This window comes from Macrobrachium nipponense, chromosome 32, assembly GCF_015104395.2.
Source record: "Macrobrachium nipponense isolate FS-2020 chromosome 32, ASM1510439v2, whole genome shotgun sequence".
In the NCBI taxonomy this organism is placed as follows: Eukaryota; Metazoa; Arthropoda; class Malacostraca; order Decapoda; family Palaemonidae; genus Macrobrachium; species Macrobrachium nipponense.
Window position 1 is genome coordinate 72226023 of NC_061094.1, and position 27500 is coordinate 72253522.

Here is a 27500-nt window from a genome sequence, read left to right on the forward strand (position 1 = left end):
CCAGTCGAATGGGATGATTGTGATAAAAAATAAATAGATAAATAAATAAATAAAAAAATGAATAATAAAAATAATAATAATAACAATAGCTTTTGAGGGAATCAATGCATATTATGAAAACCAAGTGATCTTAGTAGGAAATAGCCGTGAAAACAGTACAAAAATAATAATAATAATAATAATAATAATAATAATAATAATAATAATAATAATAATAATAATAATAATCTTACTATAATGGGCGTTATGTCTGTCCGTCCGTCTGTCATTCAATCATGGCCACACGGCTGGTCCGATGGGCATGAAACTGAAACTTGGCAGGGTTATAGTGGGGACCACTAAGATGGTTTATAATGGGGTTTCATCCTACCCACCACCACCACCCCCCTAATTTGCTAGTAGTAGTAGTAATAATAATAATAATAATAATAATAATAATAATAATAATAATAATCTTTTTTCATCATAAAATTATTACTTGATATCTAGAAAATTCGCAGTCATTGGAAAGTTATGGTATACCAATTCAAGGGTCATTTCCATATAGCCTTTAGTCTGGAATCCAAACTATCTGAAAAATCTGGAACATCCGACCAATGGCTCTAACGAGAGAGAGAGAGAGAGAGAGAGAGAGAGAGACGTTGTTAAGGTGAAGTCCGTCGCTGACTTTTTCGAGAGAGAGAGAGAGAGAAGAGAGAGATGAGAGAGAGAGAGAGAGAGTGAGAGTTGATAGTGTGAAGTTTCTCGTTAAAGTTTTTTTTTTTTTTTTATTTTTGTTTTTTTTTTTTTAGAGAGAGAGAGAGAGAGAGACTTATTTCCAATGTTTTCATTGTACGTTGACATGCCAAATTGCCAAAAAGTTATAATGGTAAAAACATCCCAACAATGTATTTACACCGAATCTTGGAAATATCTTGACACAAATAAAGATGAATGTATTTCCAGGCCATAACAGAAAGCTGTTTGACACCATAGCATTCTGTAGGCTTCCAGGCTTCCAGATTCACCTCATTTAAAATCTAGCGTCCCTCTACAGCTCAAACAGATCATATTTGCCCAATTAGTAGGTTTCCTAATTAAAATTTTAATCAGGGAAAGTAAATACATACTTTGTGGACACTGTCACCAGCTAATACGAATCCCTCCACCCCTTCTCTCTCTCTCTCTCTCTCTCTCTCTCTCTCTCTCTCTCTCTCTCCCTCTCCCTTATTTTTTTGTTACTAATGGGATGATAGATTCCGTTATGGGACCATTATTGTCGAAAAAAAATATTAAAGAAAAAAAACAAAAAAACGTCTTACAAGATTGTTAAAGACTTGACTTGCGTCTTCTATCTCTCTCTTCTCTCTCTCTCTCTCTCTCTCTCTCTCTCGCTCTCTCTCTACCTTATTTTTCTGTTACTATATGGGGGGCGATGATAGATTCCGTTATGGGACATGATTGCCGAAAAAATATTAAAGAAAAAAAACGTCTTACAAGATGTTAAAGACTTGACTTGCTCTCTCTCTCTCTCTCTCTCTCTCTCTCTCTCTCTCTCTCTCTCTCTCTCTCTCCTCTCTCTTATTCATAGTTATTAATGAGATGAGAGATTCCGTTATGGACATTATTGTCGAAAAAATATAAGGAAAAAACGTCTTACAAGATATTAGTGACTTGCTCGCTCTCTCTCTCTCTCTCTCTCTCTCTCTCTCTCTCTCTCTCTCTCTCTCTCTCTCTCTCTCACACACACACATACCAGCGGTTATTAATTAGAAGGGAAGAATCAGTTATGAACATTCCCTTCGGAGATTGAAGTTAAAACTTCTGATGTTCAAAGGATCTTTTTTAAAAAGTTTCATAACTGGAAATTTCGGGTGAAAATATTTTGGAATCACGAAATTCAGGAGAATGGAGAATCTTGGAATGGAATGGTTTATGCGTCAAGTCTTGTCGAATATGAATCTTTTAAGTAATCTGCCTCTCGGAGATTAGAGTTATTCGGCCAAAATAATCCTCCTGAAGAAGAATTATGTCGGTAAGCGATTCTCTCGTGGATAAATGAAGGAAAGATTATCCACTTCCCGTAAATTAATGGTTTGGGTGAGCAAATTCATCGTAAATTGGAAAATTGATATGATAAATCTTGGAATTAAAAAAAAAATTAAGATAAATTAATTATCAGAATTATTCCTGAATTTGAAAACTTCAGGAAAACGAAGGGAAGGAAAAATTCTCCACTTAACGTAAATTAATGTTTTGGGCGAGAAAAACCATCGTAAATTGGAAGATTGATATGATAAATCTTGGAATAAAACAATTTTTAAAAATAGATTCATTATGAGAATTATTCCTGAATTTGAAAGCTACACCAGGAAAACGAAAGTGGACATTTTGTAAAGTTGAAGATCATGATTAAAGTGATAGAAAAAATAAATAAATATAAGCTTTAAAAATGGAACTAATTCAGATAAAAAAAAAAAAAATTATAGAGGTCATCTTGGAGGGTGTTTGCAGCCCTCTAGTCTCGGTAGTTTTTAAGATCTGAGGGCGGACGGACAGACAAAGCCTGCACAATAGTTTTCTTTTCAGAAAACTAAAATCCCCAAAACTAAAAAGATGAACTTGAATTATTCACATGATAGTAAAGAGAGAGATTCATTTTGAATCATTCACATGATAGCAAAGCGAGATTCATTTGGATGAATCGTTAAGATGAAAGATTCCAGTAAAAGAATGGGTATCAGGTGATGCCCACTTTGCAAAGGAAAGACTCGGGTGAAAGATTCAGCAGAAAGACCTCCAGGGAAAGTATTGGAATGAAAAGGCCTCTTTTCAAGATGAGCTTCTAAAATGAAACTTCAGTTTAGCGGAAGCTAATCTTCGAGGAGACTAAAGATCTTTGGAAAAATAACTCTCCAGTTCCTTTGAAAATTCGAATGAAGAATTAAATGGAGACGAGTGGTTCATTCTGGTGAAAGGATCCTCAAGTAGGAAAAAAATAAAAGAATCTTTTGGAAGGACCTCATGGAAATTGAAAGATTCGGTTGGAAAAAACCTTCGTTGCAAAAGATTCCGTTTTAAGATCCCACCCACCCACCCACCCCCCCCATAAAAATAATTATTTTGACACCGATACTTCGATTTTAATATTACCTAGTTTTTACGTTTTCCCATAGGATTTTTTGTAGTGTATCTTGTTTTTCTGACTTTTAATATTACCTAGTTTTTCCGTTTTCCAAAGGACTTTTTTTGTGTATCCTGTTTTTCTGACTTTTATTATTACCTAATTTTTTCATTTTCCCACAGGACTTTTTTTTGTGTATCCTGTTTTTCTGACTTTTATTATTACCTAATTTTTTCATTTCCACAGGATTTAGACGTATCCTGTTTTTTCGGACTTTTAATATTACCTAGTTTTTCCGTTTTCCCACAGGAATTTCTTTTAGTGTATCCTGTTTTTTCGGACTTTTTAATATTGCCTAGTTTTTCTGTTTTCCCACAGGATTTTTTTTAGTGTATCCTGTTTTTTCGGACTTGTAATATTATCTAGTTTTTCCGTTTTCCCACAGGATTTTTTTTTAGAGTTTCCTGTTTTTCTGACTTTATTATTACCTAGTTTTTTCATTTTCCACAGGATTTTTGGGTGTATCCTTTTTTTTTTTTTTTTTTAGTTTGATTATCATAATCTGTGACTTTCATGCCAACAGATGTCACTTGTTGATGTTTCTGTTGCACACTGGTTTGTTAAAGTTGAGCTCGGTAGCTAGACTACTTCATGCATTTTAATTTCAGTCTGACATAAGCTTAATTTATTTCGTTTTGTTCTCTTGTCATTGGTTATATGGGGCCATATTTATTTCGCTTTCGATATTCTAGTAAAGCAAGCAAAGCAAAAACCGATACTGTAAAATTTTAGAAAAACAGTAAACGAATGGTAAAAAATTTAAGAAAAATGGTAAATGACAGTGTCAAAAATTTACGAAAAATAGTAAATGATATTGTCAAAACTTTGAGAAAAAACTAATCGAATTGTCATAAATTAAAGAAAAATAGGAAATGACATTGTCAAAAATATAAGAAAAATAGTAAATGATATTGTCAAAACTTTGAGAAAAAACTAATCGAATTGTCATAAATTAAAGAAAAATAGGAAATGACATTGTCAAAAATTTAAGAAAAACAGCAAGCGATGTTGTCAAAAATTTACGAAAAATAGTAAATGATATTGTCAAAAATTTAAGAAAAACAGAAAACGATATTGTCAAAAATTTAAGAAAAACAGTAAATGATATTCTCAAAAATTTGAGAAAAACAGGAAATGATGCTGTCAAAAATTTAAGAAAAACAGTAAATGACATTCTCAAAAATTTGAGAAAAACAGCAATCCATGTTGCTAAAAATTGAAGAAAAACGGCAGACGAATTGTTAAAAATTTAATAAATATCCTGCATAAGCAATTTAAAAGTCTTTGTGGACTCGTAAGGGAAGACTTCCATTCGGCGTAGCAAAGGGACGTGTAGAGAGAAGAGAGAGAGAGAGAGAGAGAGAGAGAGAGACGCTCCCATTACGTAGATATGGGCGTTCAAAGCCCCTCCCCCCCCAGACTAAAACTGCGTGCGAGGGAGGAGGAGTGTGATTCTCCTAGTCACTATCTGGCCCCTTTAATAAACTTCTTCTTTTCCCTCCTCCCTTGTGTCTCTTCTTCGACCCTTCCCCTGTATTCCCCTCGTTATCCCTACCCCCCACCCTCACCCCCTCTTTCCACTCCCTCCTTTCTCCCATTCCACAGTCTGCGGCCTCTAACTCTCTCACTCTCTCTCTCTCTCTCTCCTGAGATACCTCGTCGCCGCCCAGGACCGAATACCGGGAAAAGTAATGGGGGTTTGTGGGGGTGGGTGAGCGGGTTGGGGGGGAGGGGGGTTTAGGAATGTGGAGAGGAGGGGTGTTAGGGATGTGGGGAGGAGGAGGAGGGGGGAGCTCGCCGGAAATAAAGGCCGAACATGTATTAAAATGGGAAAAGTTACGACTCACAGAGGGCCCGTGTTATCTTTCTCTCTCCCCCCCGACCCCCACTGGTTTCCGAGACTGGGATTTTCTTGAAAATAGATCTTTCTCTCTCTCTCTCTCTCTTCTCTCTCTCTCTCTCTCTCCTACTTGTTGATGTATCACAAATGTTTCTTGGATGTTTCAATGATGATTCTGATTAACCTGACTTTTTTGTTTCTCTCTCTCTCTCTCTTCTATTTGTTGATATATTTCAAATGTCTGAATGTCCAATGATAATTCTGATTATCCTGACTCTCTCTCTCTCTCTCTCTCTCTCTCTCTCTCTCTCATTTGCCCACCTTTCTTACGACCCTCCGCTTCAACACCTCTCTCTCTCTCTCTCTCTCTCTCTCTCTCTGATTATCCTGACTTTTTTGTTCCTCTCTCTCTCCTACTTGTTGATATATTTCAAATGTCTGGATGTTCAATGATAATTCTGATTATCCTGACCTCTTTCTCTCTCTCTCTCTCTCTCTCTCTCTCTCTCTCTCTCTCTCTCTCATTTTGCCCATTTCTTACGACCCTTTGCTTCAACACCTCTCTCTCTCTCCTCTTCTCTCTCTCTCTCTCTCTCTCTCTCTCTCTCTCTCTCTCTCAATCCTGCTGGTATATATAAACTCTCTTTTTACTACGTTCCGAACTCTCGTTACTGAAGTAAAAGTCGAAGAATTCTCTTAAAAGTATCGCTTACTTCATGGCACAGGTTTTTTTTTTTTCTCTCAAGGAACATCACGTCTCCTTAACAACTGTGGAAATCCAGTTCAGTTTTAATTCCCAGTTGCAGCTTCGTATTTCTGTTTTATTTTTCGGTTTTAATTTCTTTTTCTTCAGTCAGTTTAACTTTCGGTTATTGCTGTGTTTCTGTTTTTTTTATTTCTTTCAGCAATTTAACTTTTCAGTTATTGTTGTGTTTGTTTTATTTTTTGCGTTATTATTTCTTTCAGCAGTTTAAGTTAGTTATTGCTGTAATTTTTTTATTTCTTTCAGCAGAGTAACTTCTCAGTTATTGGTGTATTTTTATTTTATTTTTTGGTTATTATTTCTTTCAGCAGTTTTAACTTCTCAGTTATTGCTGTAGTTGTTTTGATTTTTTTGGTTATTATTTCTTTCAGGAATTTCACCTTTCAGTTATTGCTATATTTCTTTTTTTGTTTTGGTTATTATTTCTTTCAGCAGTTTAACTTCTCAGTTATTGCTGTATTTGTATTATATTTTTTTGGTTATTTCTTTCAGTAGTTTAAGTTAGTTATTGCTGTATTTCTTTTTTTTATTATTATTCCTTTCAGCAATTCAACTTCTCAGTTATTGCCATATTTCTGTTTTAATTTTTTGGTTATTATTTCGTTCAGCAGAGTAACTTCTCAGTTATTTCTGTATTTCTGTTATATTTTTTTGTTTATTATTTCTTTCAGCAGTTGAACTTATTATTGCTGTATTTCTATTTTACTTTTTGGTTATTATTTCGTTCAGCAGTTTAAGTTAGTTATTGCTGTATTTCTTATTTTATTTTTTGGTTTTTGTTTTTTTGAACTACTTAACCTCTCCGTTATTGCTGTGTGTATCTATTCATGTATTAATTTTATTTATAAAATGTGTATTGATAAAAGATATCTTTCCTAGGTAGTGACCCCCAAGGGTTTCTGAGGTGCGTTATCTTGAACTAATATTTCTCGGGTATTACCTTTGTGATATTTACAGTCTTTTGTTTTATGTTTTTACGGTGATCCCAACGGGCATACTAAACACATCGCAAAGGTGGATACATTCCTGGTTAAAACCCTTTGTTTTGGGGTGGGGGGTTATTATTAAGGAAAGATCTGATAAACAGTGCAATTTCGTCTTGAGCTCTTTCTCTTTTGCATTAAATTGTCTAAGTATTGTTATTTTAACTTTTATGTAAACATAGTTTATCCGCTGTCTAGACAGCTCGTCTTTTTTTCTGTTGCTGCCCAGCTCATTATTCATTTGAATATGTTAATAAACTTGTACATTACTCACGGTTTGATCATTGTTGAATTTCTTGAGGCTAAAATACGTTGGCCATGAAGATGACATTTATCAAGAAGTCTTTAACCCCTGTGTTAATTTCTGTCGTAAAATTTTAATATGTTGGCCGTGAAGGTGACATTTAGCTAGAAGTCTCTAACCCCTGCGTTAATTTCTGTTGTAAAATTAAATGAAATTGTAATTTTAATGTTTTATGTTTCAACCATTTTATTACCAGAGGAGAATGATGTTGAATTGATACTAGTACAGAGACAGTGATCTTCAGATAACTGTCCTTATTTGAAGGGATTTTATTATACTTGATTTCCTTTGATAAAAGAAAAAAGAAAAAAAATGACAGAATATACAATGAACTTGTAATAATCTTTACTTCTTACTGTGATTCTTACTGGATATCCTTGTGTTGTTAAGAAGCTGGAATGTCGTTTTTGTTTAGATAATGGTAGGAACCACTTCCTCTCAGTTTTCTTTCTTTTCCCTCTTGCTTTCTTTAGGGCACGACTTTCCTCTCCTGGCAGTACTTCGTTTAGAATAATACTAACAAAATAAAGGTGGATTTTAAGTGCGCCCTTCCTCATTACTTGCCAGGTGGTTAATAATGCATTTGGGCCCTTCACTTTCTAATTTGATTTCATCTTTGATGAAAATTTGCAATGACATTTTTGGATGTATAAATAAAATTTTGCAATGAGGTTTTTGGATGTATGAATAGAAATTTGCTGTGGGATTTTTGGATGTATGAATACAAATCTGTAATGAGATTTTTGGATGTATGAATAAAAATCTGTAATGAGATTTTTGGATGTATGAATAAAAATTTGCAATGAGATTTTTGGATGTATGAATAAAAATTTGCAATGAAATTTTTGGATGTATGAATAAAAATTTGCAATGAGATTTTGGATGCATGAATAAGAATTTGCAGTTAAATTATTGGATGTATGAATAAAAACTTGCAATGAGATTTTTGGATGAATAAAAATTTGCAATGAGGTTTTTGGATGTATGAATAAACATTTGTAATGAGATTTTTGGATGTATGAATAAAAATTGCAATGAGATTTTTGGATGCATGAATAAAAATTTGCAATGGCAGTTTTGGATATATGAATCAAGACTTGCAATGAAATTTTTGGATTTTTGAATAAATATGTGCAATGACATTTTTTCCATCTACTTATTTCTCATCCCACCTATTTGGGTCAAGGCATCTTGAACCAGCCAGCCATTATCAACAAGGGTATTTCGACTATTTCCATTTTCTTTTCTTTTTTATTCAAAACATTATTTCTTTAACCTGTTATCTAATATATAAGACTAAAGCTTTACAGATCCTGGAGAATATAATATTGTTTACAAGAAAATTTTTTTTTTCAGTTATAAAATACATAATAACCTCGTTTTGTGCTGATTCCTAGCGTAACGAACTAAGTTTGTATGTTTACGTATTCCTGATATTCCAAGTGTTTTCCCATTTCGATATAGCATACATTTGCGCGTATATATTTGCAAGTAAATGCAACAGCTTTCCAGCCAAAGCTAACATTAAGAGAACTTGATTTCAAATTCGCAAGCAACATTTATACTGAAAAAATACATCCAAAACGGACCTTCCAAAGCACGTGTTCACTTAATGATTTTGTAGAATTGCGCTGTTGAATTCTCCCCTTTCCAAAAGGCGTCCTGATTTTGCCCGCGTTTGAAGACCGTTTGGAGCTCTTTTAGGCCCTGCCTTTGATGTGATTGTGGACACCAATCTCTCTATCATTTCCATATGCAAAGCACTTCTAAATTCCGTTTCGGTACAGGGCCGGTTACGTTAGATAGAATTCTACCTTTTTCATGAACGTTTTGGCGCGCATCGTGGTTGGATTTAATGCGTTTATTTTGTGGTTGTAGGCGTGAATATGCGTTGACACATGCCCAAGGACTGGAAAAAAAAGCGCCTCAGTGGCGTGATCGGTAAGGTCTTGGTCTGCAACCTCGGTGGCCGCCAGTTCGATTCTCGGGCATTCGGAAGTCACGTAAAGCCGTCGGTACCGTTGCTGAATAACCACCGGTTCCATGCAACGTAAAAACACCATAAAAAAAAACACTGAAAATGATTTAATATTTGACCACATTATAAATTTACACGCAGCTATGTTATTATGTATATATCATTTTTTGCTGACTCCAAGGTATCGAGAATAAAGTAATCAGAATATTCTTTGGTAGTTTATCTACGACTTCCACTTCCCAGTCATCAAGGTTAATTTATCATCCCACATTCTGTAAGTCCAATTATACGAAGTGTCAGTTCAGTTGCAGCTAGAATCACTCCAATTATGCAATGTGTCAGATCAGTTCCAGCTAGATTCACTCTAGTTATACGAAGTGTCAGCTCAGTTCCAGCTAGAATCACTCCAATTATGCAAGGTGTCAGCTCAGTTCCAGCTAGAATCACTCCAATTATACAAGGTGTCAGCTCAGTTCCAGCTAGAATCACTCCAATTATACGAGGTGTCACCGTGTAAGCTCATTTCCAGCTAGAATCACTCCAATTATACAAGGTGTCAGCTCAATTCCAACTAGAGTCACTCCAATTATACGAGGTGTCAGATCAGTTCCAGCAAGAATCACTAAAATTCTACAAGGTGTCAGCTCAGTTCCAGCTAGTCACTCGAATTACGCGAAGTGTCAGCTCAGTTTCAACAGAAATCACGCCTACAGTGATTCCATCATAACCCGGTGCGCTCATTGTCTAACATAACCTTGTGGGTTTGCTGTTGTGGGTCATAGATAATTAATTTTAACCTGTTCCCCGCGAAATGTCATCTCCATCTGCACAGAGGAACATCCTCACATTGCCAGAGATCGTCACCCCATTCCTTAATCAGGGAAAGGAGCAGGACTTCCATTAGGAGAAGGATTTGCATTGGCTTTATTCAGCTCGTAATTACCTTCGACAGGCTGTCAGACGCTCCAATAGCTTGGTGGAGGTGGGTGGGGAGAGATAACCAGCCTTCTCCTAACAAGCGTCTCTCAGATCGGAAAACCGATCCACAGGCGTTTCCAATATTAACCATAATTACTATACCTGGTTCTGGACATGATTCAGTGTCACCCGCAGATACGGGAGCAAGATGAGGAGGTGAAACAGATATGGTCGGTTTATTTGCATGCATTTTTATTTCCAAGCGTAAGGAAATTTAATTAATTTGAATACCTTTGTTCTCTTTTCTGCATTATTTCAAGGTTAAGGAAAGGAAGTCGATATGTGCTAAGAATTTTCGCGTCGTGACAAGCCTAAGTTAGAGGAGGAAGGGTCATTGTAAACTTTTCTCACATTTAATTGTAGATTTTCATGTATATTTGCACATCGATTTTTCTTAGCCTTAGGCATAATTTAAATAGCAAAGGCTTATGTATAGAACATGAGAGATGCGGGCTCTCGCACATACAAAAATGTGTATGTATATATGTATATGAATAATTATCACATCACCGTGATTCATATAAATTATTCGAGCTACAAATGCCCTTTAATATCTAATTCGCTCTACCTCGGAATTGGTATATTTTCATATATGTAAACCGAAGGGGAATTTTTTAGATCATGATAATTTCGTCCTCTCGTGGGTTCGAACCACCGTCCAGCGGACAGAGACGAAATCAAGTGAGGTTAGCCGAATCGATAACGTCACTGACGTCTTGATCTCGTCTCTGCCCGCTGGACGGTGGTTCGAACCCACGAGAGGACGAAATTATCATCATCTAAAAAATTCCCCTTCGGTTTACATATATGAAAATATATCAATTCCGAGGTAGAGTGAATTAGATATTAAAGGACATTTGTGGCTCGAATAAAGTATATATGTATATGTACACAAACACACACCATCTCACTGACCCTGATTTGCTCATCACAAGCTCTCTCTCTCTCTCTCTCTCTCTCTCTCTCTCTCTCTCTCTCTTACCTTAGGAGAGGCTGCTAACTATTGATCCCTGTTATAGTAGGCCTAACAGTCGCCTGGGTTGCTTATTGTTGAAAGGGCTTTGATCGATGTGCGAAGTTCCGTCATGTGATTAAGCCTACTTTTGGGGGACATTACTGTTACGAGCTGTGTTATACGTAGATAATGAGGCCAACTTTACGGTTCCTAGCTATTTATCTTCGTTGTTGTTAATCACTTAGAAACATTGTTTTCTCTATCTCTCTCTTTTTTTAACTTTGTTATGCTTTATTGCAATTTTTTTTCTTTTTTTTGCGCTCTTGATCTACTTTACTAAGTTTTGTTCGTGTTTTCATACCTGATAGGATTCTTTTATTATGATTTGTTCGTTTTTTTTTTTTTTTTTTTTTTTTTTTTTGCTTGCTGGATTTCCTATATTGTGATTTATTCACGTTTTCTGCTTGTTGGATTTCCTTTATTATAATTTATTTATGTCTTTTGCCTGCTGGATTTCATATATTATGATTAATTCTAGTTTTCATGCCTGCTGGATTGCTTTTATTATGGTTTATAAATGCTTCTTGCCTGCTGAATTTCTTTTATCATGATTTATTCATGTTTTTAGCCTGCTGGATTTTATTTATTATGGTTTATTAATATCTTTTTTGCCTGCTGGATTTTTTTTATCATGATTTATTCATGTTTTCGTGCCTACTGGATTTCCTTTATTATGGTTTATTAATGTTTTTTGGCTGCTGGATTTCGTTTATTATGGTTTATTAGTGATTTCACGCCTGCTGAATTTCATTTATTATGGTTGATTGATGTTTTGTCTGCTGGATTTCGTTTTAATTAGGTTTATTAGGTATTCACGCCTGCTGGATTTCATTTATTATGGTTGATTGATGATTTCACGCCTGCTGGATTTCATTTATTATGGTGATTGATGTTTTTTGTCTGCTGGATTTCGTATAATTTGTTTGATTGATGATTTCACGCCTGCTGGATTTCATTTATTATGGTTTATTAATGTGTTTTGTCTGCTTGATTTCGTTTGATTTGGTTTATTAGTAATTTCACGCCTGCTGGATTTCATTTATTATGGTTGATTGATGTTTCTTACCTGTCGGGTTCCTGTGATCATGATTTATTCATGTTTTCATACCTGCTGGATTCTTAAACGGACAACATGGACCATAATTAGGGATACAGTAGCAAACGGAATTGTTTACTCGCTTCTCTATACAAATTACCCAACACTCTTATAGGACGAAGTAAAACCTACTTATCTGAGATCATCTATCTTCATTTCCTATCGAGAAAATACACCTGCTTGTTCAACGACAGCTGGGATCCCCAATGGTTATCTATGTGTCTTTAGGAACTCTATGTTTTATTAGCCACAAATCTTCATAAACACCCTTTGGTGGGCCATCTCGGGGTCCCTTAGAGGCGACAAATTGTCCGTTCATTGATCCACGAGTCTATTTTGATAAGGTGAGTATATATCTCTCCAACCGCAGGATTGGATAAGTGTCTTGTACACGTTTATGGTACTATTGATTTTTCGTCAATTATTTTTTTTTTCTTTTTCCGGCTTTTCCTGGGACCAATGAGGTCATTCATTGCTGTAACGGAAATTGACAGTAAAAGATTTGAACGGTGTAACAGGAGGAAAACTCAAAGCAGTTTCCACCACTTATATATATATATATATATATATATATATATAAGATATATATATATATATATATATATATATTTATTTATGGTGCCTTTCGGAAAAATGGGGGAAACCTGCCCTTAGCTTTTTGATTTTCCACGTTATTTAGCTTTCTGTCTTTCCTGATATTGTCTGAAATGGAATAGTGTTTTGTACACATTTATGGTACTATTATCTTTTAAACTTTTCCAATGAGTGGTGAGACCTATCTTTAGCTGAGCTTAAGCTGAGGAGAGAAAGCTTTTAGCTTCTCCACATTATTTAGCTTTCTGTCTCTCCTAATATTGAATTGAATTGAATATAAAATTTTGGGCCATTCAGCGCTGAAACGGAAATTGACGGTAAAATGTTTGAACGGTGTAACAGAAGGTAAAAGCCTCGCAGTTTCCACCATGAATTAATATAATTATAATTATATATATATATATATCTATATATATATTATATATATATATTAATATAATACTATATAAATGATATATACTTAACAATATTGAACCTGTATTATAATCGTTTACTCTCTCTCTCTCCGTATATATATATATATATATATATATATATATATATATATATATATATATATATATATATATATATATATATATACAGAGAGAGAGGAGAGAGAGAGAAAGAGAGAGAGAGAAAGGAGCCGTAAGTACGTTTGTATATTCACTATACATCTCAAACACAACGCTGGAGGCTGTGTGTGTTTGTTGTGCTTTTAAGTTGAATAAATGAAGAGAAGAGAACCAGGGGGGATGGGGGGTTCAAGTGATAACAATTCATGCTGCAGCGTCAAAGGGCACGGGCCACGTTAAACTTCTATAATGAAATAACTTTCTAAATAACTTTGTAGACGTCGTTCTCGGTAGTTTTGTAGTAGACTGACTTGACTCGAGATGGGCGCTTCGGGGAAATCTCTTTTGTCTCGATGGGAACATGTTAAGATGAAAGCCTAAAGCTGTAAGACACATTTTTCTTTAGTTTATGATATTTCGATGATGAATAAAGAATATGCTAAGTCATTTTTGATCTTATGATGATGAATAAAGAATATGCTAAGTAATTCATGATCTTTGATGATGAATAAAGAATATGCTAAGTAATTTACGATCTTTGATGATGGATAAAGAATATGCAAAGTAATTTACGATCTTTGATGATGAATGAAGAATATGCTATGTAGTTACGATCATTGATGATGAATAAAGACTATGTTATATAATTTACGATCTTTGATGATAAATGAATAATGTGCTATGTAGTTTACGATCTTTGATGATGAATAATGAATATGCTATGTAATTTACGATCTTTGATGATGAATGAATAATATGCTATGTAATTTACGATCTTTGATGATGAATGAAAAATATACTAAGTAATTTATGATCTTATGATGATGAATAAAGAATATGCTATGTAATTTACGATCTCTGATGATGAATGAATAATATGCTATGTAATTTACGATCTTTGATGATGAATAAAGAATATGCTATGTAGTTTATGATCTTATGATGATGAATAAAGAACTTGCTATGATTTATGATCTTATAATGATGAATAAAGAATATGCTGTGTAATTTACGATCTTTGGTGATGGATAAAGAATATGCTAAGTAATTTACGATCTTTGATGTTGACTAAAGAATACGCTATGTAATTTACGATCTTATGATGAATACAGAATATGCATTGTAATTTACGATCTTTGATGATGAATGAAAAATATGCTAAGTAATTTATGATCTTATGATGATGAATAAAGAATATGCTATGTAATTTACGATCTTTGATGATGAATAAAGAATATGCTATGTAATTCACGAACTTTGATGATGGATACAGATTATGCTATGTAATTTACGATCTTTGATGATGGATACAGAATATGCTATGTAATTTACGTTCTTATGATGATGAATAAAGAATATGCTATGTAGTTTACGATCTTTGATGATGAATACAGAATATGCTATGTAATTTACGATCTTATGATGATGAATGAAGAATATGTTATGTAATTTACGATCTTTGATGATGAATAAAGAATATGCTATGTAGTTTACGATCTTTGATGATGAAAAGAGAATATGCTATGTAATTTACGATCTTTGATGATGAATACAGAATATGCTATGTAATTTTTCGTTCTTATGATGTTGGATAAAGGAGTTAGCTAAAAAATGTAAGTTTACGATCTAAAGAGTATGTATGTAATGTACGATCTTTGATGCTGAATAAAGAATTTGCTATGAAATAATTACGATCTTGTATGATGAATGCACATGAAGAATATGCTAGTAATTTACGTTTTTGATGAGAATAAAAAAATATGCTATTAAATTACGATTTAGAACTTTGATGATGAAGGATAAAGAATATGCTATGTAATTTATGATTTTTGATGATGAATAAAGAATATGCTATGTAATTTACGATCTAATGGTGAAGAATAAAGAATATGCTATTTAATTTATGATCTTTGATGATGAATAAAGAATATGCTATGTAATTTACGATCTTATGATGATGAATTAAGAATATGCTATGTAGTTTATGATCTTTGATGATGAATAACGAATATGCTATGTAATTTACGATCTTATGATGATGAATGAAGAATATGCTATGTAATTTACGATCTTTGATGATGAATAAAGAATATGCTATGTAGTTTATGATCTTTGATGACGAAAAGAGAATATGCTATGTAATTTATGTTCTATGATGATGAATACAGAATATGCTATGTAATTTACGTTCTTATGATGATGGATAAAGAGTATGCTATGTAATTTACGATCTTTGATGATGAATAAAGAATATGCTATGTAATTTACGATCTTATGGTGATGAATGAAGAATATGCTATGTAATTACGATCTTTGATGATGAATAAAGAATATGCTATGTAATTTATGATCTTTGATGATGAATAAAGAATATGCTATGTAATTTACGATCTTATGATGAAGGATAAAGAATATGCTATGTAATTTACGATCTATGTAATGATTTAGGAGGAAAGAAGTCGTAAAACGTGGCATGATCCGACCTCCAGCTTACTCGTAGAGCGGGCTAAAATCTACGGTCGAATAGAGGGTTGTTTCACCAACGTAAATTAAAATAGATGCGCTCTATTAAATCAGAAATAATTGTTCTGTACTGTTTAACATGCACATTATTTATTTTTTTACATTTTCATTTTAATAAATAAATTATAAATATCCTATCATAAAATTCTTGTAGCTTTAACTCAGCACAAAACACCTTTTTCCATACCTTTTTAGGGTTTTCCATAGACCTTTCGTATCCCCCCAACATGGACAGCAACAACAACAACAGCAATGTAGTTTGTTTACTCAACAACTAAGGAAAAATTCCTTTGCGCGGAAAGAATGGATTTTTAAAGTTAAGATGAATTATCCACTAGATTCCTTCTGCTCCAAACCAGGATTTTGATAGCTCAAATGACCTCAGGTCCATTTGCTAAAATGATATAATATCGTTTCATCGTCTCCCGAGAAGGCATCTTTGCAGTGTTATCAACATCAGTTCCTTCTCCGTAGCCCAAGCAAAACACGCTCCGAGTTCCTTAATTGGGTGTTGCACCATAATGCCTCAAATGAATCTCTTCTCCTTGTCCACGGAGCTGCTTTGCTTAATGAATTCAGATGGGATGCTTAAGGTGTGGTAGCAGTAGTTCCTGTCTTCATCATATCCCGCAAGGCTCGTTGACGTTATAAAGCTAATGGGCCTGTCGCCTCTTGCACGGGAAGGCCTCCTCGGATTCCTGAGGCTGGGGAAAGGAAATTATATACTATATATATATATATATATATATATATATATATATAGGATATAATATATATATATATATATATATATATATATATATATAATGTATAACTGAAGCACGAAAGTTTGGAACGTGATAAATGCATAAAGGTACAAGCCACGAAGGAAAATGAAAACACTGAGTAGCTGCAAGATCTTTCGACTTAACGGTCCTTTACTTAGCAGTAAGCCACTTTCCTTCGAGGCTTATACCTTTATTTATGTGTGGTATATATATGAGGAAAGTTACAGCAACGAAGGAAAATTGAAGCACCGGAGATGCTAAGTACTTTCGCCTTATTATCACGATGTGTTCACAGCAACTAGATACACAGAAGCAAGGGCCTATATAAATGGTGGGTACAAGTCATGAGGAAATACAAAAAGGGAATACAAAATACATGCACATATAAATGTGTGTGTATGCGTGAGTGTGTTTCTTAGCTTTTCAGCTATTTGATGATAGTCTACTTATTACTGATGCTTCTAGGGGTACTTTTCATGTTCAAACGGTTTAGTGAATAAGTTTATTTCAACCTCCAAGCTTGGGAAGTTTCGTCCGCCCTCTGTTTTCCTTCTGTAAAGCTCATATATTTTTCTATTTCTTTTTTTTTTTGAGACCTAATTTAGAAGGGATCATGAATGCTCGTCCAATTGACCTTCGACCTAAGAGGTATAGAATTATAAAAATATTCTCATTAATATAAATCAGTCAGCTAAAATGTTGCAATTTGCTGTCAAAATAGATAAACGGGAAATTTGATAATGACCAGAATTGGAGAACTGTACATTATTTTAGTTTTAAGGAAAATAAACTTGATGCCGGCCAGCCTTGTATTGGGGGAAAGTTCTCGCTGCTTAAGGGAAGTTGGCAAGATTCCACAGGGAAAACTTCATTCTTTATGCTGCCTAGGGTCAGAGAAGTGGTGAATCCACCTTTAAGGAAAGCAGCTGGCTGGCAATTTTTTTTTTATCAGTGATGTGGTCGTCTTTTGAATGCTTCTTTGCTTCTTTGGTTTTTGTTGGGTATTTTTTGTATTTTTTTTCTGTAGGTTTTGTATTTATGTAGCGTCTTTAGGTGTGGGTTTCACAGCTGTACTTATGTATTTTTTATGTAGTGTCTTTAGGTGTAGGTTTCACAGCTGTAGTTGTGTATTTTTTATGTAGTATCTTTAGGTGTAGGTTTCACAGCTGTGGTTGTGTATTTTTTATGTAGTGTCTTTAGGTGTAGGTTTCACAGCTGTAGTTTTGCATTATTTATGTAGTGTCTTTAGGTGTAGGTTTCACAGCTGTACTTATGTATTTTTTATGTAGTTTCTCTAGGTGTGGGTTTCACAGCTGTACTTATGTATTTTTTATGTAGTGTCTTTACTTGTGGGTTTCACAGCTGTACTTTTGTATTCTTTAAGTAGTTTCTTTGGCTGTAGTTTTCACAACTGTACTTATGTAATTTTTAAGTAGTTTCTTTGGGTGTAGGTTTCACAGCTGTACTTATTTATTTTTTGTGTAGTTTCTTTAGGTGTAGGTTTCACAGATGTTACTTATATATGTTTTTTATGTAGTGTCTTTACTTATGGGTTTCACAGCTGTACTTATGTATTTATTATGTAGTGTCTTTACGAGTGGGTTTCACATTTGTACTTATGTATTTTTTATGTAGCTTCTTTAGGTGTAGGTTTCACAGCTGAACTTATGTATTTTTTTATGTAGCGTCTTTACTTGTTGGTTTCACAGCTGTACTTATGTATTTTTTATGTAGTGTCTTTACGTGTGGGTTTCACAGCTGTACTTATGTATTTTTTTCTTTGTAGGTTTTGTATTTATGTAGTGTCTTTAGGTGTGGGTTTCACAGCTGTACTTATGTATCTTTTTTCTGTAGGTTTTGTATTTATGTAGTGTCTTTTAGGTGTGGGTTTCACAATTGTGCTTATGTAATTTTTTTCTGTAGGTTTTGTATTTATTTAGTCTACAGTTTTATGGGTTTCACAGCTGTATTTATATGGGGTTTCTTGTATATTAGTGTAGTTTATTTCAAGATGTTCGGTGTTTAAGATTGAATTAACATGGTAATAGCAGCTGTGCTCAGAAATGATACAGTATATTGCCCTCTTATTTCCTTCTCGTCATATGTTCAATTCAAACGAAGGATTCATAAAAAAAATTCAATTGTTGCTATGAAAACAACAAATTGAATACTAATCCTTCTCGTTGGTTTTGCATTCCCATCTGGCATCTCGTGGGTGAATGGGTAACTGAATGTTAAGCAAATCACTACCTCATATGGGTGAATGAATAAGTGAATTGAGATGAATCCTAATGGAATGATTATGTAAATCGATATCAATATCATTAGCATAAAAGGACGATCCTCATACTTGTTGATTCTTCGTCAATGGGTTTCAAGACTCTTGATTATATACGATGAACAGAAAACTCGATTGCACCGAAGAAACTTAGGCGCATTTTTTTACTTGTTTCTTATTTATTTATTCATTTATTTATTCATTTTTGTCTTGTACAAATTATGAAAAATGAGAGATGAGTATTTCTGGTGATAGAGTTCACTCTCGACGAGGTTCGGAAGTCACGTAAAGCCGTTGGTCCCGTTGCTGAATGACCACTGGTTCCATGCAACGTAAACAAACCATATAATAAAAAAAAAAAAAAAAAAAAAAAAAAATCAAACAAAAGTGACGTACAGCCCGCTAACTTTAAGGAACGCTCAGTCATGTATACAGAATTCAGGAAAGCTCCTCCTCACGCTAATAAGATTTCGCCTAATTAGCATCAGCTTTCCAGCCCTCTCTTCCAGCACCTTGTTATTATTAGCTTTAGCGCTGGACTTCTTTACGAAGTACCCAAAGACCCTTTAAGGAGAAACACGCCCAGGTTCTGCTCCGTCGTGTGACCATCCGCCCAAGGTCACGGAGTTCGCCGGGGGGGGAAATCTCCCGTTCATCTTTAAGTATATCTTAAAGACGCGGTGGTGTACCCACGGGTTGGGGGTTGGGTCTCTCGTAAGTGCACCGCGAGGCTGATTAGCCTGTGTTTGTGTCTTGCGTGTTGGTGAATTCACCAGGGAATAAGTTAGGAGTCCCAGTTGTGAAGAGGGAAAGAAGTGATTGGTATACTACTGATAGAGAGAAAAAGAGAGATTAGGCAGAATTCGTAGAGTGAAATATTGCAGACGGTTACCGTCCGCACTTTTTCTGTCCGCCCGCTTATCTTAAAGACTGTTGAGGCTAGAGGGTTGCAAATTGGTATGTTTGTCATCCCCCCTCCAATCACCTAACATACCAAATCGTAGCACTCTAGCCTCAGAAGTTTTTTTATTTTATACGAAGTTAAAGTCAGCCATGATCGTGCGTCTGTCAGCACAACAACAGCAGGCCACCACGGCCGGCTGAGAGTTTCTTACAGCATTACATGCTGTACAGAAAAGTCGTTTAACTCGTCTCCTTGCCCGAGCCACTGGATTTCTGCGTCCTTATTAAGTCCATTTATCTGATTAAGTTCATTTATCACGGACAGATGTATTAAGCACAGTGGCAACTCTTGAAGCGCTAATGCTCTTTTCATGGAAGTGGGCCGAGATAACTCCCACTACAAATTACTGAGGCTGATTACGTTTTGATGTTCACGTATTCTAGGCTCCATACGAGGCTTCTGGCTATTATTTTGTCATTTCGATGAATTATAGTTCTTGCAATGGTGAAGAAATTTGTTTTTCGGAGAGAGAGAGAGAGAGAGAGAGAGAGAGAGAGAGAGAGAGAGAGAGAGAGAGAGAGAGAGAGAGTCAGTCTAATGGCCTTGCTATCCTAGTAGGCTTGAACGTAAGAAAGGCAAGAATTGGAACTGACATCTTATGGTTGGGTTTTGAAGCTGATTATTATATTTATTTTTACTATTATTTTGGCGTGAGTTTGGAAAATCGACACTTAATGATGTGACCATCTGTTTGTTATTAGGTATTCTGTGTCCTCTGCATATCCTGATAAAGAAGCTTGATTATACGGATGCATAAGCGTATATATCTGTTTATGTTTCATTCTTACATCAGTGCAGTTTGGGACTGTCATAATTCAACCCTCTTAAATTTTTCTTCGTGGGGAAAGTACTTGTTGTTATAACTAGAACGTTGCTTGACAAAACCCTGATAACAGAAGATGGCCAGTTTTTAGTCTCCTACTGGCAAAATTAGGGGGGGGGGAGGGGGGGGGGGGGCAATGTCTTCCTCAATAACAGAAGAGAGCAAACTTAGGGGGCCCCAATTTCTCCCCCCCCCCCCCCCCCGTTTTGTATTTATTTATTTATTTGTATTCGTATGCGTTCCAGTCACGCCGAACTCAGCCATCGTGACACCTCTTCCATGGCTGAAAGGGTTCCTGCCAAAAGTGGCACAAGGGTAGACTATCATGCAAAATGCTACATGTGTATGAAGAGAGATCATCCATCTGTTGGTGTGCACGTCTCACTTGGCCTTGTCAGTTCCTCGTTGGACGAGTGGGTTACGTGCTCGCGTGCCTACCAATTCGGTAGTCCGGAGTTCGACGCCCCACTCTGCCAACGCGGAATCAGAGGAATTTCTGTCTGGCGATTAGAAATTTATTTCTCGATCTAATGTGGTTCGGCTCCCACAATAAGCTGTAGGTCCCATTTCTATAGGGAACCAATTTTGTTTCTAGCACGTAAAAAATATCTAATCCTTCGGGCCAGCCCTAGGAGAGCTAGGAGAGCAGCTGTTCATCAGCTCAGTGGTCTGGTTTAACTAAGATATATATACTACTTAACTGGCCTTGTCAGTGCAACTCGTTCTAGGTTGAAGGGATTCAAATCAAACTTGGTACATATGTAGACCATCATGCGTAGATATGAATGAAAGGAAACTGTCCATCTGTTTTTGTGACACTTAACCTCGTTATCCATCCCAGCTTCTGCATGGTTGAATGGGTTCCAATTAAACTTGTTGCAAAGGTAGCCAACCGTGCATGGGTATCATGAAGGGAGATGGTCTGTCAAATGTAACTTATTTCAACTCTTATTCGCGTTGTTGAAAAGATTTCAGTCAAAACTTGCACAAAGACCATCACGTACAGGTTTGCATTAAGGGATATGAACTACATATATACCTGTCTGGCTGCATATATGTCAGTGTGTAGGCCACACTTAGCTTACGTTATCATCGTAACTTCTACCCAGTTGAAGGCATTTCGGACTTGGTACCAAAGGAGGCTCTCATGCATAACTATACGTGGAATTCGTCCATCTGTCTGTCACGCTTACCTTATCATCGTAACTTCTGCAAGGTTGAAGCTGTGTCAGTCCAAATACATTATTGAATAACTGCCAGCGTTTGAAATTATCATATGAAATTCATAATTTTTCTTACATGACTTGACTCGTGGCCTTAACTTTTGAACGTAGGCGATAAAGACTTCATGTGTGACGTGCATACTTCACTGATAAAGTCGTTTTAGTTGGGACCAAAGATAGCTGTCATCTGGGCATTCGTGCTTCAGAGACAGACACAACGATTTTGTTAACTTTGCAAGAAGTCTGATGGTGACTTGAAAGTTTTCATCAATGTTCATAGAGGGTTTTTGGTAGGGAGCGATAATAAACATGTATTGCTGGGTAAATACTCTCATATTTCTTGCTCATAAATCATTCTCGTGCTATAGGAAGTAAAAATTTACAGGTATTGGTTGTGGGAAGATCACATGCGTTCAATTTCTTATGCACGTGTAGACATGATAATATACATTCTTATAGCTATAACCTTTGAAGAAACTGAATATTTTTGTGACCCCCCTTCATTATTTATTTCTATGGGTATTTTTTTTTAATAGATCATTGTGTATATCACTTTTACTTTACAGTACATAGAAAAACATAGAAAATATTTTATTACATTTTGTTTACTTCTATGGGTACTTTTATTTTATTAATGTATACTGTTTAATGCTTGTGACTTCATAGATCATTCTTTATAATATCACTTTTACTTTATAGTATATAGAAAAGCATAAAGTATATTTGGTTACGTTTTGTTTACTTCTATGGGTATTTTTTTGAAATGTGTAGTGTTTAATGCTTATGATTTCAAAGATCATTGTGTATAATATCACTTTTACTTTACAGTATATGTATAGAAAAGCTTAAAAAAAATTTTTTGGCTACATTTCGCCCCCTTTCTCTCTTTTCAGGAAATGAAGTCTTAGAAGAAGAGGGGTTAAAGGTGGCTTCCCCAGTCCACTACTCCCCCACCCCACTCCCCCCTCCCTATCACTCATCCATGAAGAAGTCCCGGGGCATCAGATCCACCATGAACTACTACAGCGACGCCGTCGGTAGCTACCCAGAAGACGATTCCTCCTCCTACTCCCAGAATTACCCCCCTAGCTACAACAGTTATACCCAAGACTACCACAGCTACCCCACAGCCCCTAGGGACTATCCCATGAGATCGCTGAACAGAGACTATCACCATAGCTCCAGGGACTCGAACGACAGCCCCAGGAGCTATCAGGGGGATACCAGGGATCCCAGGGATTCCAGGGATCCCAGGGATCCCAGGGATCCCAGAGACCCCAGAGACCCCAGGGACTACCAAAACGGCCCGATTCGGTACCCCGACGCGCCCCTGACGGAGTACCAGAACGGCCCGAGGGACTTCCACCACCCGAGGGACTACCGCCACGAGCCTCCGGACTACCACAGTGGGATGCGGGAACACCACCACCCCCACCCCCAGGACAGCCCCAGGAATCGTCACATTGGTGCTACTAAAGACTACTCAGATGGTGCTAGGGACTACAGCGAGGGTGCTAGGGACTACTCCACGGGGCCGCGGGACTTCAGAAGGCGAGAACGGGACTACCAGGGGCAGCAGCGGTACAGCACGAGTCCGAGGCCGCGGTACAGGACCGCAGAGGACTACCACTACGATTACCGAGGCGGTTACCGTCCCGGGCTGGACCCCGACCCGCGCGACGGGTACACCACGGACGGGAGCGGGTCCGGTTACCGCGAGGGAAGTATCCGGGGGTACGAGAATTACCGGTATCCGGAAAACGAAGCTTTACTGCCCAGGGATAGGTCGCCGTATACATATCAGGCCAATGGCTCTACTTATACCAAAGGTAAGGGAAGATTAAACGTTTGTCATCTCAAACTTATACCAATAAACAAGTAGCAGTTGCTTTAAAAATAAAAACATTTTTAAAAACATGTATATATAAATTGCGGGACTATCTGCGAGAGCTCTTGCAATCTTAAAATCCTTTTACTTGCATGTTTTTCTTATTTTATGTTTATGTAATTTCCATTTTTGGTAAATCGTAGGTTGCTCTTAATCTGAATTTATCCGTCTGATGGTGGGTGACCCGATAAACAAAGATCGGAACTAGTATTTGTGGGAATTATACCAAGTATCGTTTCAGAATTTTTTCAGAATTGTATATATACATATATTTATTTATTTATATACATACATCCAGATGAAATGTTTGCTTTGAAATATATATATATATATATATATATATATATATATATATATATAATAATATATATATAGATATATATATATATATATATATATATATATATTATATAATGGGAAATGTTTGTAGTGAGGCATCTTGCAATATTTTATATGGGTCTATTAAAGGAACTTTATTCTTGGATTCGAGTATTGCAAATCTATTTATACAATTTTAAAACACTGTTATTATATCGAAGATGCTTTGAAATATATATAATTCCAAAATGTGTAGGGAAATTATGCATTGCACAGTTGACCACTTGATTTTTATAGTGTAATTTTAGATAACTTTCAAGTGTTATCGTTTGGACAGACTTTTACGCTATCTTACGTTTAGGTGTATTATCGATAGTTGTTAAACTGCGGACGATTAATTATTTATTAGAATAGACACTTGGAAAAATAGCAGTTATTTTTGTCTGTAATAATATTCCTTTCGTACAAGTATACAACGGCGATTCTTTTTGGTTTAGTCAACGTTCGATTCCATTCTTTCAAAATAATTCCCATCCGAAGAAAACGGGAACTTTATGGTTAACTAAAGGAATTTTCGTTCGCGCATCCATCGTGAAAATTTTTAAAACTATTTATTAATGGGGTTCTCTTGAGGTTATTGGGCTAAGTTTTTCAATAAATTGTGTAGATAATAGGTATCATCCCAAATAAATCAATAAATACTTAGAGAAACGGGTTTTTCTTTGACGGGTGTAAATCATTTTTGTACTTGGAGACTTCAAACTCATCAGTTAAAGACACACTTTTCGAGATAATTCGACTGTAAATTTAGCATTTTGTTCGTACATAAAAGTTCTCAGCACTCGCCATAGGCTAATAAAGTACATGAAAATTATATACATCCATTATTTACCGTCATTTTATCGTCAAATATCTTAAATGTATTGGAAGCTTGTAGACGCAAAAGTGTGTTTGCTAGGCATAGGCCTAGCTCATAGGCCTAGCTTGTGTATATTTATTCAAAAACCTGTCGTATACTTTCATTACTGCTTTTTAATAAATGTTTATTGAGGCAACATCCGTCATCCGTTATACAGTTGTAGAGAAGGGAATTATTTATAAAATATATTCAAATGTTTTTTAAGGTAAATTAACCAATAGGTACTTAGACACTATTTTTGTTGTTGTAGAATGGGATAAATTAGTAATATATATATATACTATAAATATATATATAGATATTAAAGATTATATATATATATATATATATATATATATATATGTAAAATTTATTGCTGTCTTAAACTTTAATAAGGTTGTATTGCTTTGTATATTGTAATTGCTTGCAGTCATTGCATGTACATGCAGGATTTTTGTTGCTCATTGTGACCTCCTAAAATACACGTCATTATTATCACTAATAATTTACCGTTGTAGAACTTTGCATAAACACCGCTAATTGGTTCACATAACATTGCACACGTTCAAAGGCTTATATGATAGCTCTCTCTCTCTCTCTCTCTCTCTCGTCTTCTCGTAATCTCTCTAACCTCTCTCTCTCTCAACAACCCATCCTCAGACAGGTTCCAAATATGAGACTATCGCGTTGATTAAAAAATGCAATTTAATAGTGTATTTCTCCTTCTCTCACCCATCAGCTGTCTTAAGGAAGATTAAAGGTAGGTACTTTTTGTAATTAGAAGAAAAACAAGTAAAAAGGGCTCTTGTAGCGGTGCCAGACACTATCGTGGCTAACTTTACCCTTAAATTAAATAAAAACTACTGAGGCTAGAGGGCTGCAATTTGTTTTGTTTGATGACTGGAGGGTGGATGATAGACATACCAATTTGCAGCCATCTAGCCTCAGGAGTTTTTAAGATATGAGGGCAGACGGACAGACATATGCTGCATTACGATAAGTTGTAATCGTCCCCTTATTAAATGTTGAAAGAGCAGATAGTATGTGGCGCAGGATGTCCGTATAGAAGTAATATCACGGACAAATTGGCGCCAAAACACGAACACAATTAATTAAGCTGCCAGGACATTGTTAGTAGGTCTAAAAAAAAATGAAGTACGATGAGGCTCGAGAATATCAAACGATGCTTTGTTCGATTGTGATATTATTAACATAGAAACCTAATTAGTCCGGTCCCGGATGATTATCCACTGCGTTCATTACGGCAACTAATGATTGGAGGTAATTAAACGTACAATAAATAAATCGTATCCGCGCGGGCATCCAGAAAATTAATTGGCATAGATTTTGCCTACTACTGCGTTTGGATTGGCGCGCGCGCGCGGGAGATGTTGAATGCTGTAGAGAGGAGATTTTGAATAGTTGCGTTATATGATGTTGATTATCCAGCAAGCGACGGATAGAAACAGATTTGAGACAACATATAGAATTAGTGACTGGGTTTGAGAAATGATCAGATCTTGTATGGTAGGTATATAATTAATGATGAGGTGAATATAGCCAAATTTAAGCAAAAAACGAATGCTAGTAAAATTTTATGAAATGGGATTTATTTTTTACATAGATTATCATTTTTTTTTTCTATCGCAGTCATCCTATTCGACTGGGTGGTTTTTATAGTGTGGGGTTCCGGGTTGCTGCATCCTGCCTCCTTAGGAGTCCATCAGTTATCTCACTATTTATGTGCGTTGTTTCTAGTAGCACACTCTTCTGCATGAGTCCTGGAGCTACTTCGCCATTTAGTTTACCCAGGTTCCTTTTCCAAGGATCTTGGTATCGTGCCTACTGTTCCTATGATTATGGGTACAATTTCCACTGGCATATCCCATATCCTCCTCATTTCTATTTTCAGGTCTTGAGACATTATTATTATTATTATTATTATTATTATTATTATTATTATTATTATTATTATAGAAATTCTGAAGATCAGAGATCGCTAATAGTCATAGGGCCTGAAATTCTAACTAAAAATTCAGATTAAAAAATGAAAAAATATTGCACTGTAACACTAAAAGAGTTAAAAAAAAATGTGTATATGAAATAGTCGCTAAACTGCAGTGTAGTTAGCTTCAAATTTCATCCAAGTCAAAGCAAAATATAATAATAATAATAATAATAATAATAATAATAATAATAATAATAATAATAATAATAATAATAATGTAACTGTCAGATGTAGCAGTCTGTGTTGGGAACATTTTAATTACTTACGTTTATCATTTTAAAGGAACTTTTAATTGAATAATAATAATAATAATAATAATAATATAATAATAATATAATAATAATAATAATAATAATAGTAATAATAATAATAAAATAATAAGGTAACGTAGCCAAATGGAGCAATCTGTGTTGGGGAGATTTTAATTGCTTTCTGTGATCATTTTAAAGGAACTTCTAAGTTGAATGCATTTGAGACATCACAATGAAGACGATAGATGAAGGGTGCTAGACATACAGGGTGTCCATAAAGTCCCAGTACCA

General features: G+C 35.4%; 1 protein-coding gene across 1 annotated transcript in view; it reads left to right on the top strand.

The window, feature by feature from the left end:
• Window positions 1–27500, top strand: part of LOC135207467 (putative uncharacterized protein DDB_G0281733) — a 552278-nt gene that overhangs the window by 278183 nt on the left and 246595 nt on the right. Inside the window, exons 3-4 of the mRNA XM_064239193.1 lie at window positions 22740–23675; window positions 25690–25710. Of these exons, the coding sequence (XP_064095263.1) occupies window positions 22829–23675; window positions 25690–25710 (868 nt within the window). The 5' untranslated portion in view covers window positions 22740–22828. The remainder of the gene's footprint in view (window positions 1–22739; window positions 23676–25689; window positions 25711–27500) is intronic.